This window comes from Triturus cristatus, chromosome 12 (genome assembly GCF_964204655.1).
Source record: "Triturus cristatus chromosome 12, aTriCri1.1, whole genome shotgun sequence".
In the NCBI taxonomy this organism is placed as follows: Eukaryota; Metazoa; Chordata; class Amphibia; order Caudata; family Salamandridae; genus Triturus; species Triturus cristatus.
The window spans coordinates 776455030-776470058 of NC_140595.1; the positions used below are offsets into that span (position 1 = coordinate 776455030).

The 15029-nt window shown below is 43.6% G+C and overlaps 1 protein-coding gene across 1 annotated transcript in view; it reads left to right on the top strand.

The window, feature by feature from the left end:
* Positions 1–15029, top strand: part of DNAH2 (dynein axonemal heavy chain 2) — a 2945517-nt gene that overhangs the window by 2887585 nt on the left and 42903 nt on the right. Inside the window, exon 86 of the mRNA XM_085638712.1 lies at positions 13418–13492. Coding sequence (XP_085494838.1) covers positions 13418–13492 — 75 coding nt within the window. The remainder of the gene's footprint in view (positions 1–13417; positions 13493–15029) is intronic.

Consider the following 15029-nt stretch of genomic DNA (forward strand, 5'->3'; position numbering starts at 1 on the left):
TGTTGTTCCTCTGCAGTGGCGACAACGGAGTCTCATATAGGTGCCACCCATGCGCGTGGACGTCAGTTGCTTTCTTTTCACTGCTTCAGATGCAGATCCAGAGCTCTACTCCTTCCTCTATGATGAGATTTGTTTACATTTATTTTTCCAAAATTATACCAGTGTGCAAGAACATTATACCAGTGTCCTAGAACAACATAGTTTAAACCTTGTACGGACTGTCGCCAAAAGATGTCTGTGATAGTATCCCATCAGATATGTCTTTGGTCCTTGGGGTCGAAACACAACTCCAGGCTCTGCCACAGTTGTGCCCAGATGAACCCGAAAAACATATGGGATTGCAGAGTTAAGCTCTATGTCTCCAAACACCTCAAGGCTCCATGCCGTGACCAATCAAGGTCGAAAGGAGGTAAGGTTCCTACTCCCGAGGTCATTCCCGTAACAGATCTTCATTGTGGTAAAAGTCTCTGGGTAAGTTCAAGAAGCATAAGACATTCAGGCAGTAATTGGCCCCTTCTCACCACTCTCCAGCTCCAGAGAGGACGCAAGGGTGTCAACGTGCCACTTGGTCTCGCTCCCAAACTCCTGAGGAGCCGATTCTGAGCCTGGCCCAGATGTGCCCTGAATTTCTAGGTGATGTTGCAGCAAATTGTGGTCTTCAGGGAGCCCATGCTGCATTTTTCTCCACACAGCTGGCTCTGTCTGGTGCACCTTTTGGCCTTAAAGGTCCACAGGGGCTTATAGCTGCACTTTTACCTGCAGGTTTGCCATCTGCGCCATTTGAACCTGCTTCCGGTTCTGCACTAGCTTCAGTGCTGACTTTGGTCCCGGTCTCACTCCCTACACCGGCTCCTTCACACTTTAGTGCTGGAGGAGGCACACCCTATAGTGGTCTCCGACTCCAAATCTAACTTGCCTTAACCTTGGCCTCTGCTTCGCTATAAACCCACCCGTGCCAAGCCTATTGGAAATCCTTCTAATTTTGACACACTACCTTTACCACCCAGCCGTGCACACATACTACATGATCTTTTAGGATCGGATTCTAATGATAAGCAACACTATAATTTAGGAGGACAAATCTGTCCCACATTATTATGAGAACAATTGATATGAAGAATTGCATAATGAGGCCCTCACGGGCACCCTGTTGGGCATGTGAGCAAAACCATGTTCTGGTGACCAGGCCAACAGACAAGTTGCTCTTTTCCACAAATCAGCACCAGGAGACCCTGGCTTTCTTACACCTCATCCTACACTGGAGTGGTTGGCGCTGAAGGCAGCCACCGGTAGGGTTAACCCTAACACTTTTCCTGCAACCCCACCTGACAGTGATTCATAACTGATAGTAACCTTTAGCAAGCATATGTTTACTTCAGCCAGCCTTGCCCTACACTCAGTAAATGCCAGCTGCCTTTTTGAATCCAACACCCATGCTTTATGGGACATGGTAAGTCAGGTATTAATGGTGGACCCAGAGGGCCTCTTTATCCAAAACTATTCTAGATAGACGAGATGGCACGACATTTGTTATCTGCTCTGGGTCGGGTTATAGCATGAGTGTAGTGCTTCGGCGGGAGTATGGAGGGGGTAGGTGTACTGGAGCTGGCACTTTCGCCATTTTCCCATCAAGATGCGGGGTCCCATTGCTCCCAGCCACTGGAGCATTTCTCCTGATAATAAGGGGTCGTGATCAGGAGCATTTCCAACTTTGCGCCACATTGGCTCGCCCTGATTTACTCAGAGGCTCATCAAGATGCGGGGTCCCATTGCTCCCAGCCACTGGAGCATTTCTCCTGATAATAGGCTCACCCTAATTTACGCAAAGGGTATTTGGTTTTAACTTTCTTCACTTGCACTTTCACACATTTTTGTTTTTCCTGGTCCTGAAGAAGCGCCAATGACCCCTGGGGCAACTAGGGCGCGAAACATGTTGACCGATTATACCCAGGCAGTTCTTGTCTGGAGCGGTAATATAATATTTTACCCTTGGGGTTCTATTTCTATCTTTACTTTTATTATGGGCACTGTTCCCTCTTTTAACCTTTAAATAGTAACCCCAAGATCTTACTTGTACGCACTTTTCGCCCTCTTTTTGGGACCCTCACCCCACACACCCGCAGGCACCATCCGGCATTTCTCTGAAAAGATCTCCGTTAAAGTGACTCTTCGGGGGACCCGTAGGGAATTGCAGCGCCGGCCCTACGAGGAGCAAATGCCCGATGATGAAGCATGACACCCCTCGGGTGTGTGAGGGCAACATGAGAATAGACTTGTTCTTCCTCTTCACTTGTGGGGTCCCCTGTCCACCTAGGTTCTTTCTTTATCTCTCTTCTCTTTAAATGGGCGCTTGGGTGACTTTTTGCACCCCGCCTAGGAACAGTGTCCTTTTGTAGGTTTAATTGTAGTGCTTTGGCACCATGCCTGGATGAGGTCTGTAAGCTTCTCCCCGAATGTCTAGGTATCGTAATGGATATGCCATTTGTGACTCTCGCCTCTTTAGTGAGAAAGCAGATTCAACCCTGGAGCGATTCAAAGAGAGTAGCGCCACAATTTGCTCTTCAGGTCTTTTTTATACTAATACTGGACAGTACTAGTACTAGACAGTTCACCAACAATTTTGTTCATTTCAGGGATACGCATGGAACTTCCAATACCATCCATGTCAGACTCTGCCCCCAGCATAGCAAATTTTGTGGCTCCCCAAGACAGTGCCCAGGCTATCAGGGACAACAAGCAGCTCAGTCCCCTGCTCCTTCAACACCCGCAACTTCGAAACCCTTTAGTGCCTCGATGGAGGCGGGATCCGCCATTTGCTCTGAGGGAAGCAAGCTATTAAGTCCAAAAAATGGGTCCTCCAAATTGTCCAACAAGGCTAAGCCCTCCCATTTCTTTCTACTCCACCACACCTTCCATCCGCATCAGAACTACATGTTTCCTTTGGAGCAGAAAACGTAGGCCCTTTTGGCCAAAGAGGCCATAGATAGGGCCCCAGACTTGGAAGCGGGAACTGGGTGTTACTTCTGATACTTTCTTATGCTTAAGATCCAGCCTCTGGGTTGTGCATACTCCTACATGTAATCCTGGATCTTCAAGAGGTTGTGCTGAATGGCTGGCGTATTTCTTTTGTAAATCAATAAAAATGTGTTTATCAAAAACAAAGATCCAGCCTCCATCCTATCTTAGACCTTCATCCTCTCAACACCTTTTATAAAAGGACAAGTTCAAGTTGCACACACTAGTCCAAGGTTCTGTCTGCCCTAGATCCTGGAGACTGGATGGTAGTGCTGGACCTGCAGGATGCTTATTTCCACATTCCCGTCCTGCAGGCTCAAAGGCGTTATCAGTGGTTCATGTTTGGCCTGCAGCATTTTCAACTTTCATTGCTACCTTTTGGCCTCACTAGTGCACCTTGGTGTTCACACAAGTGATGGCTGTGGTTACAACACACTTCTGGAGGTCAGGGTTTCCAGTCTGCCTCCTTTGACCTGAACAACAGGCTGTTGAAGGCAGGCTCTTCTAAGATTGTTGGGGTTCACTATTAACTTACCAAAGTTCACGGATGCTTCCATTCCTTAGAGCCATTTTGGATATGGTGCAGTTTTTGATCCTAACCCCCACAACTCAAAGCCCAGGACATCCTGGCCAAGATCCCAATCTTTCAGCCTCTGTCCTGGATTTCAGTGAGGATGCTCTGAGACTACTAGGACTGTGCATCCTGCTGGGCTGGTTGAACATGCCAGGTAGTACATGTGGGTTCTGCAGTGGGATCTGAAGTCTCATTGGTGAAGCCCCATGTCGCATTCAATACAGGTTTCAGAGGAGACTTGGAAAATCTTTAGTGGTGGCTGCTCAACTGTGATTGGGACAGTGGCAGACTCCTACCCTTACCTTAGTCAGAGATGACAGTGACAACGGACGTATCACTGCTGAGTGGGTGGATGACATCCAGTGAGAGGTGGAGATCAGAGAACTGTGGTCTCTGACAGAAACCCTATTCCGCATTAATCGGTTGGAGTTGATGGCAATCTGCTTGCCATTGAAGGCCTTCCTGCCAGCCATGAAAGGAAGGCTACTACAGGTTTTCACAGAGAACACCACCATGTGGAACTGCAGCAAGCAAAGTGGGGTTGAGTCGTACGTCCTGTGGCAGGAAGCTCTATGCCTCTGGAAGTGGCAGACTCGCCAGGGCATTTCGCTGATTGTGCACCACCTGGCAGGATCTCTAATCTCCAGGACGGATGAACTCAGCCACTGTCGCTCAGTGGATCACAAATGACAATCCAGAGGTTGTGCAAGTCGTCTTCCAGGGGATTACCCTAGTTAGATCTGAGCGACATTTTATGTTAACCATCCCATAGACCCTCAACCTGGAGAGGTACTGCTTTGGTATCTATTCACAAGGTGAGGAACCTGCAGTTAGACTTATCCATCAGAAGAACAAATTACATACCTGTAGTAACGCTATTTCTTGTGGATAATTTATCTAACCACAGATTCCTCACTATCCTCCCACATCCATGCTCTCTTAAATAGACTCTTTTTCATTTGATAAAGTCCCAATCTAAAGATGTGCACTCTGGTTATACAGATTTGCTGATGCGCTCTTTATCTGAGGGTGTGGATATGCTTGTAAAAGAAATTGAAGTCCGCGAGGATGGATGGTGCCTATGTGCAGCACCATCATCACTTCAAGTGTAGAACAAAGATGACATGGAGTGGCTTGGCGCGTGCTGGATTACTGAACACCTTCACAGATATTAAATGGCCCATCCACCTAATTTTATGACATGGCATCCAACCAATTAGGTGGACAGGCTTAGGGTTTCCCAGAGGCTACAGCTGCCAGATTTCGTACCGCTTGGGATCAGGCAACAGGGTACCCCTTTGAGGTCTGCTCTTTTGCTACTCATCAGAATTGTTTTGACTAAATCTACACTTCAAGACATAGGACACTTGTATTTTCCCCTACAAGGCACTGAAGTACACATTTGTGTGACTTATTTCATTTGGATGTTGGTTTAATCCTCTCACAACAGGACTCTTTAAACCATGTGAGGTTTGTGGAGCCACAAAGGTCTATTCTGGTGACTTCATACAAAATATTTTTTTTGTCTGAACAAATCAGGTCATAAACAATGAGACTGAGATAGCTGTGCAACTTTTATCACTAGCACCTCATGGCTAGAGAGGTAGACTGCTGCACCCGCTAAATACAGCTCTCCAGGGGCATCTTCAGAGAAACATTTTATGTCAGCTAAAAAAATGCAAATTGGAAGGACCCCATTAAAATATATGGCTTCTGCAACTTCTTCAGAGAGCCCTGTAGCACCCACTGTAAGAAATTGGATTGTTATTTTATGTGGATAACTACCCACCTTTTCAGGGCAAACCCTCAAATCTCTAAATTAAACTGAGATAAACCCACTGGTAGCTATGGCACAGAACAGACAGCTTTAACTTAGGGTAGTCTAAAGTATGCAGTGCCAACACAACAATAAAGCCAAAATGCAAAACAGTAAAAATCCCAAACCAAATAAAAAAAAATAGCGTAAGATGTAAATATCAAAATTACAGCAGAATGACAAAAATCCAATTAGGGGAACCGGAGAAATTAATTTTTTAAGTTTTAAGTAGAAATAATTCGAAAAAGTACAACGTGCTAACGATCGTCCATGGCCGCATTAGATTGGAAACCTAGCCTCAATTTGAGGCTAGCCGCAATGGGGCATGAGTCAGATACACCAACCACATTCGTCCTGATCAAAGGTTTTACCTTCTGACTTAGTTGACTCAGAGCCTAATTTATATCTTGGCGGACTCGTTACTTTGTCACAGCGGTGACGGATATCCTGTCCGCCAAAATGTAAATTCCATTATATCCTATGGGATTTATATTTCGGCAGACGGGTAACACATCTGCCAAGATCTAAATCAGGCCCTTAGTCTTTTAAGTCCTATCCACCTCTGGAGTACACTGGAGTACACTTTTTGTCCCCAAGACCTCAGGGGAGTAATTTAGAGACTCACAGGGTGTCAGGCAGAGGCCAGAAGCAGGATGCAATTCAGGTCAGTTGCCACTGGTCAGTTGGGTACTTCCAGAAAAAGGACTCTCATAGCTTGTTTCATCCCTGTAGCTTGAACAGGGGGTCAGCCTTATGTGATTTAGAGTCCACTACTTTGTCCTGAGTACAAGAGGGAGTCCTTCAGGGCTCCTCTCTGGTCACAGACCGCAGATCTAGTCCTCTTGTGATCTTCCGCCGATTCAACAAGTTTTCTGAAGTGGATCTTCTGCCGATCCAGCAAGATTTCTGAAGCTTGCTGCTGAAGGAGAAGAAAAGGACCAGCAGGATTCAGGTCAGGTTCATACTGAATACCTGCTGCATCCAAGACATAAAGCACCCAGCCTGAGATGAAGTACCAAGTTTAATATATGCAGTTCCCAAAGCTCAGATGTAACTTTGAGAGATCTCATTAGCATCAGCATTTGCCTCCTGCGATGCAAGTCCCTGTGAAACAATTGACATTATTTCAGCAAATGATAATGACATTTGCAACACATTATCCAACACATTTGCAAATAAACTGACCTGCTGAGCTACCGCTATGCATATACATACACAATGGGTATACCCTAATCACCCTCCTACACCTGGGTATGGGACACTATCATATACAAAAAAAGATAGGTACAGAGGAATTAATATATCTTTTTATTTTATCATAGGGGACAATCAATTACCCTATCACTAGTCTACATTCCCACAAAAATATATTGACCAAATTACTTTAAGACACACATACACAATGGGGCCGATCTTTGAACAAAAACCTATAAACAATCAAAAGCACAAGGACATACAAAAATACATTTAAAATATATACAACAAATAATTATAAACTCAACTCTATGTTGCCAGTACCCGAAAATATTTATATAACTAGTGTTCACACATTTATTCTGGGTGATCCACTCAGAGGTAGTAAACTGTGCACAAAGGCAAAGGCACCTATTTTCCTTTGGCTCTATTGTGCCACAAATAGTCATTAATACCACTATTATTTTTATTTAGAGACTCCTCCAGAAATTGCCGATGTGGACGCGTTTCAGCCTTTGGATTCTTCTTGGCCTCCTCAGGACAATGGCAATGGAACAATGCTAAATAAATCCATACAAATATATGTATATTAGCACACACATCTAACATATTAATTGTACATAGCATGCTGGTTACACCAAATAAATCCACGCGTAGTGATGCACCACGGAACCACCCATGAAATGAGTGCACAAAACACAAAGATAGAGGGAAAGATAAATATACTTCCATATCAAAGATTGTCCAAAAGGTGGCCCATGTCATATCCAGAGTGACCAAAAGACGACTGACAACTAAAAAAATAGCTACCATTTGGTACCAGTGTGGGTAAGGGATGTACGACACAAAACGTGCACCCAATAGGAAGTTAATGAAGTAAACATCATAAAATATATCATAAACCACTCACATAATAATATCCTGTATCGGTCTCGTACACCTTATCTTAGAATATTCCCCAGGCATCAGACTGGATCTGGAAACTTTTGGTGAGCAGTGTCCCTGCACACCGGCAGTTGGCTTCGTTTGGCTTCACTTGGCAGTGTCCTCGCCAGAAGTGACGTGCGCTGTGCCTATATCGGCACCACCCCATTGCACTGTCATCAGTTCTTTTCTTTCCACACCAGTCTGCGTAAATCCAGAGAGAGCTTTCCCCAGTCACTTTTTAGCTGATCTTTTTTCAACTTTTTGTCAAATATCTTTTTGAGACTTTGTCTTTGGTGTGGAGGATATTCAACACAAAGGCAGATTTCAGACCATGCTGTGCCTGTCACACGCAGATGTTTATGACGGACCCACACTTGGTTTTAATCTGGTGTCTTGACCAAGACTACGATGCAAAGACGTGGGGATTGCCTCACCATGCATCCCAAGACCCTGAGGGAGTTGTCCATCAACTCCTCGCTACCTGACGTTGAATAACTTCAGGATGCTCCACATCTTGATTGAGAAAAAGGTCCTGAGATTGTTCGCAAAGTTGTACCCTGCAATGGGTAATTGTCATCTCATTCAAAGTTGTCAAGTAAGTCCCACAAAAAAAGAAGTTGTAGAGGTCTTCGACTTAGCCGCTCAGGTCTTCAGAGAAGTTGCAGTGCCATCGTCACTCGAGGCCTAGCTCTGTTGTGGAGCTTGCACATGGGCCGTTTCTGCACCTTCTGGAGTTTCTGTGAGTTAAAGCGACCCCCGCCCAACTGAAAGAATTTTATGAGGCTATGCACCTCGTCTTAAGGCAGCCAAACCCTTCTAGTGCTCCCTCAGGCCCCACAGGTCTGGGAGGGACACCTACTGGTCTTCTGTCGGCGGGTACGCCCTCAACGCCAGTCGGGCCCCAGGAATCCATTGATGGATCCGCAGCAGCGCAGGTTGATCGACCTCGATCTTCCCCAGCTCCCACCCCAGGATGACCCCCATCATCATCACCGCCTCTGATACGGAGCTGTACAGGCATGGCCCGAAGCAGGTTTGGGTACCAACTGTAAACAGACTCCTTATATCGGAGCCAGAGCATTATTACTATGACTGGCTTGGATTGGGTGATGAGTGGTAGGGGTCTGCAGACGCTTATGGCTATCAACCAGAAGATCCTGAGGGCACCTGGTATGAGGATCTGGCAGATGCCAGTGGTCTGGACACCTCCCCAGAAGGTGACCTAGACTCTCCTTCTACCATGGCTATGGAGCAGAGTGCCTCATTTGCTATGGTGGTGCGAAAGGCAGCTGAAGTCCTGAATCTTACGCTGCCTTTAGTGACAATCAAGCCAAAAGTCTTGGCAGAGGTGCTTCAGCCAGGAGTTGCCACAATGGAACCATTATTCCCATTTAATGAAGCCCTTACATATGTATTTCTCAGTGCCTGGTTCAAGCCCTGCACAGGGGCTCCTGTGCAAAGGACGATTGCTTGCCTCTATTGCTTTGCCCCAGGGGACCCTAGTTTCCTCACCTATAGGAAAGTGCCCCTTTTTGCATGGTTACCTCCCACTTTTTGCCTGACACATGATGCACTTTGATTTGGTGTGCCCTGGGCTCCTGCCAGTCGGGTTCCGGGGGACTGTGTTCTTTCCCAAAACAGTGTGTGTTTATATTATGTATATTTGTGTGTGTGTGTGTGTATATATATATATTCACTGAAAAAACCATAGGTTTCACACACGTTATAGTTAGGAATTAGCATTTAAAAAACCTTGCAAATTCACTGAAAAAACCATAGGTTTCACACATGTTATAGTTAGCTGGACATTTTACTGATAAAAAACCAATGAAATTCCCCCGTTATAGTTACTGTAGGCAACTATAACTCACGCGACCGTAATCCTCTGCTGATGCTAATACTGTATTTAGACACTTATTTGCCCATGTCTTCTTCCATTAAATTTTAGCTATACATATATTACAAATATTTTTTTTTCATAAAAACACATATGTCATCAGCAGAGGATTACGGTCGCGTGAGTTATAGTTGCCTACAGTAACTATAACGGGGGAATTTCATTGGTTTTTTATCAGTAAAATGTCCAGCTAACTATAACATGTGTGAAACCTATGGTTTTTTCAGTGAATTTGCAAGGTTTTTTAAATGCTAATTCCTAACTATAACGTGTGTGAAACCTATGGTTTTTTCAGTGAATTTGTACGGTTTTTTAAATGCTAAGTTACTTTACGCCATTTGTGGCGTGCGCGCCCACTTAACGCAGTTCGTTCCGTGCGCTCACGGTGCGCTTCGCGCACTGTGCGCTTCGCGCACTGTGCGCGCACAGTGAGCACGCGGTGCGCTTCGCGCACCGCGTGCCCACGTTACGCTAGATGGGCCATGAACGCACGATGCGCTTCGCGCACCGTGCGCACATGGAGGACATATGATGAGCATCGTTGTGACAGGTAAAATATATGTTTTGTTTAGCTCTAATAAGCCATGCACAAAAGGTGCCCTTGGGGCACCTTTTGCACACGGGGTGGGGAGAATGTGGATATTTTTTTTTTTTTATTATTATTTCTTACCGTACGCGTACGGTAAGCGTAATCGGCGAAATTTTCGAAAAAATTAAAATTGCCTTTTTTCACTTGGGGGATCGTTTGGGGACTCCCTCGACATGGCTAGGTGCTTGGGAGCTGTGTAAACAGCCCCTTTACATGTTTTTGCACTTGGTTTTTCAACCCCCTGTCAGAGTGCGAGAGAGAAAATGGCGGCCGCCGCTTCCTGGTTTCGACCGATTCGAATGTTTACTAAGATCTAAGGGCCAATCAGAATCGCGCTCGCGCACGCCACCGTACGCGTACGGTAAGCGCACCGTAAGCGCACCGTACGCTGGCTCAGATATATATATTGATTTAAAGGCTATTTTCTCAGAATCTACTGAACAGATTTACACCAAACCTACAAAAGGCACTTCCTTGACCTGAGGACTACCTCTCTGCCAAATTTCAAGTAATTCTGTTCAGCCGTTCGGGCTGTAGCTGTGTCTAAAGGTCCTATGGAAAAATGCATGGGAAAAACGCGTTTTGGGACCCCCCTTTTATCTCAGCCCCTGCTTGACGAATCCCCCCGAGACTTTCAGGGTAGGAGCGGAGCGTAGTGCCCCACCTATTTTGAAAAATTCGCGAGGATTCGTCAACCGGCGCCAAAGTTATTCAAAATAGAATGTTGCGGATTTCCTATGGAAACGTGGTCCTAACTATAACTACCTACTGGCGACCGCCAGTAGGTAATATATATATATATATATATATATATGGATCCATAGATACACAAAGCACAGGCTATATAGATTTGGGCATATTTGATCAATATTTATAGCCGATTCATATCTGTATAATCGCCATCTTTCTATATATATGGGTTCTACATGTTGTGAGACCCTAGTAGTGGTTACTTTGTCTAATAGTGTTTTTTCCAAGGACAGGCTTTCATTTGCACCAGTCCTTGTTCTTGTTTTGGTCTTCCTGACTTTGTGCTGAATGCATTTAACTATCCTGGCTCTAGTGAGGATGTGTTCTGTGATTTTCCCCGGCGCTCAGAAGAACTGCTTATAATTTTCCAGATCCAGATTGGCACCTGGGAGAATTCGAAAGTTAAAGAATCTGTGGCTACACTATGGCCCCCATTATGAGTCTGGAGGCCCGAGGACTACAAGACTAGCGGGGGTGCGATAGTGGCAGTCCCCAGACTGCCCTAGTATGATTTGGGCGGTGGGACTGCCACAGCCCCGCTGCTGCCACCAGGGAACCACCGTTCCCTGGTGGTGTTGCTGCGGTCAGGAGGCTGCAATATGCTTGGCAGGACTGCCGTGGTGCCCCTAAAGCATATTATGAGTTTCCTTTCCGCCGGCAGTGTCATGGAGGTTCCTCCTCCATAAACACCGTGACAGAGTGAAAATAAAGGGGGCCCTGCTGGGGGCCCCCTTGGTCTGCTTTGCATGGAGATGCCCATAAGGAGGCACAACATGTGTCCCCCTGTGTGCATGCGCCCCAGTTGCTGCATGGCATGTACTTTTTAGTCCTTGCTGTGTAGGAACAGTTTTGCCATTCCCATTACGGCAGTGCCATGGGAACGTCAAAAACCAGCCCGCCAGACGGGAGGAAACTCCTAATCTGGCAAGTAGTAGATTTGGCAGTGCGGCGGCAGGGTGGACCCAGTGTCGCACCGCTAAAGTCGTAACCAGGCCCTATGTCTCTACCAGATAATGCGTTACCGAAGGTAAGTAACTTGTTCACTGAAAATAGTAAAAATATTTTTACATTATATTACAGCAATTTAATTTTACATATTTATTTTAAATGTAGAACATACTACAAAAATGCTACAGAATTATTAACTTAATTTAAATTTAAAAAATAATTATTATTTTGAATATATTAAATGACATTATTTTTCTGAAGTTTAAATTAAAAAAATCCCATCCATGGTAACAAAAAAAGGATTTTTAAAATTATTTATTAAGCATTATTAAAAGTGAGGTATAGAATTTATTAAAAGTACCTTACATATGTTTAAAAAAAAGAGTACATTATTTTTTTAATTCTAAAAGTAATTTAAATATTATAAAATGATAAATGTTTCATTTTTAGATTTGTTTTATATTAAATTAAATGTATTTATATTTTCTATTGGTTAAATAATGTGATTTAATTTACTGTTATTTCCTATGGGATTTTATTTTAAGTCCTTACCTCCATTATTTCCATGAGAGAGTGTTGCAATACTAGTGGTTGGCCATGTGTGGTGCTGGACTTACTACTGCTGCATTTTGGTAATAGTAACTTTACACTCATAAAATTTGGCCCAACCCTTGTTAAGTCTACACGTTAGAGTAACTTTACACTTGAATTTTATGAATAGCCCAAAGCAGTAAAGTTACTAAAAGGTGTAAGAGTAAATTTACTACTAGTAAATCTATACAGGTAGATTTACCCTTGTGAGTAGACCCTTCAGTGTTGTAGAAGTATCCTGTTTGAAACTTGGCCTGTAATGCGAAGGGAAGACTTAAAATTGATCCTAAAGCACATCCCACATATGTTCCTCCTTTGTTCACTGGATCACTAGATCCCAATATTCCGGCTCTGAATCCTTGGGTGTAAGAATCTAACTGACCCAGATGAAGTGGAGCATCTGGTAGCAGCTTGGTGTGCTCTGTTAACTGTAGTTGGTGCGTTGAGATTTAACAAGAGCAGAATGCTAAATGGGGAGAGGAGTTGGCCTAATGGCTAGGGTGGTCGACCTCGAATCTGGGGAACTGGGTTCGAGTCTCAGCAATGACGCTGAACATCTAGTGATTCTGGGCAAATTACTTAATCTCCCCATGCCTAACAAAAATTAATGTGTGTCCTCATGTAACGTAACTGGTGCTATGTAAAGCGCTCTGATACACGATTCGGGTCAAGTTCGCGCTATATAAAAGTCTGCAAAAAAAAGGAGATGAGGTTGAGAATTTTCAGAAAGCAAGACAACAGTATTTTTTTTTCTTTGTATCAGCTGGATGTTTCAAAACTGTAAAACCAATGTTTTTGGATAACAAGTACAACCTTTAAAAATATATTTCTTTAATGAACATTAAACTGCATAAAATGTCATTAATAATACATCATCTTGCACTAAATTAAGACACTTTTGACATTTGGATAAACTCTGTATGGTGCACTGTTCCATGTCTGATGTCTTTTTTAAATCCTTCATACAATGAGGGGGGTTGCAGAATGTGTGCCAATTTACGCAATATCCTAAAGTAACTACCTTATCCTTATCATCATTCCCTATGGTTCTTGCTTCTGTTATGCTATTGTAATGCTTGAAGGCACAGGAAATGATATCACTGAAATCTGTTTCAGATATCGGTTGACACCCTCTCCTGGGAATTCATCGTCTCTACCTCGGATGATGTTAATCTACTGTATAAACCTAAAGTAAGTGTAATTAATAAAACAAGGCAGGAAAGCTGATTTTTGTGTGACATGTACATTGAATTGGTGATCTTGCATTTGTGGTTCTGTTTTTCAGTGGGAAGTTCTCTTATCTGTGAGATCGTTTGTGTTCTAAGCTGTTTTGCCATCTAGTGGCCCATGGGCTTCACGTGTCACTTGAGATAAACATTTGTAACTTACATATTAACAGTGATTATTATTTTAGAAGAAAAAGTTCTCCATCATGGGGGTTTCATTGATTCAGGTAAGTTGATTATTGCAATTTGAGAAAGAAAACAAAAAAAACATCTTTATTCATCAGTTCATATTACAACACCTAAAAATATCTGAAACATAAAGAATAATAAATAGGTACATTTAATCAAAATTCTCAAAGGATCCTTCGGAATATAGTCAATTCATGACAGGTCCTTTTGTTGGTTCAAATATGTCCTTACACAAAATAAGAAAAGCAGTGTAGCCTCTTCATTACAATTCATTATGTAAATGATACATTTAAGAGTAAACGTGTTTCCCTATCCTCATATCCTGATCTAGCAGCTTTAAACATTTTCCCATTGCATGGCACACCAGTGGCAATGAAAACCAGTGAAGATAAAGAAAAGCTGATTCCAATGCCTAATTAATACAGAAGTCTCTCAGCACTGCTACTATATGTCTTGTGCTCGAAGAAGAAGATGAACTACAAAAGAATAGCAAATGCATACTTGTCTTTTTAGAAGTCACAACACTAAGGGGAATGGAACCAGGATGAGAACAGCTTCAGTGCCTTTCACATACATATATACATACATACAAACAAACATACATAACAGCCCAATTATTTGGAGAAATTGCATGTTTTGACCATCTTTAATCTAATCAGCATTCCTTTCCTTAACAATTAAAAGAAATATTGTGACTAACTCAGTTCACTACAAACATCACCTAATCCATGGAATGTTATAGAAATTCTCAAGGGCGAGTCAGTCAGATAGGTTTAGGTATTTTGTAGGTTTCGCACCAAATGGAAAACCTAAGTATCTGAAGTTTTAGTTTAGCCTAGTCTTCCAAATACTTCAAGCCTACTTCCTCTTTCATGGAAAAGCTGAAATAGGCTGAAGAAGATCAGATTAACACCTAAGAAATCTGTTTTCCTCCCTTTGCAGAGGTGTGATCCACAAACCTGTAGTGGCTAGCCCCAGATACTGCCATTGGCAGACGCTTGGCATTATATACTGTTAGCATGGATGGCACAGGCCCTTTTTTGCATGGTTACCCCCTAAAGGTTTGCCTGATAACTGATGCTACCTGTGTGCTGGGACCCTGCTAACCAGGTTCCAGCACCTGTCTTCTTTCCCATAACTGTACCTTGGTTTCCACAATTGGCACACCTCTGGGCTACATGTGAGTCCCTTGTAAATGTACTCCTGGTACCGAGGGCCCTGTGATCAGAGAGGGTCTCTGAGGACTGCAGCATGTATGATGCCACCCTCCGAGACCCTTCACATTAACACCCACCCACTGCCGTTGCAGACTG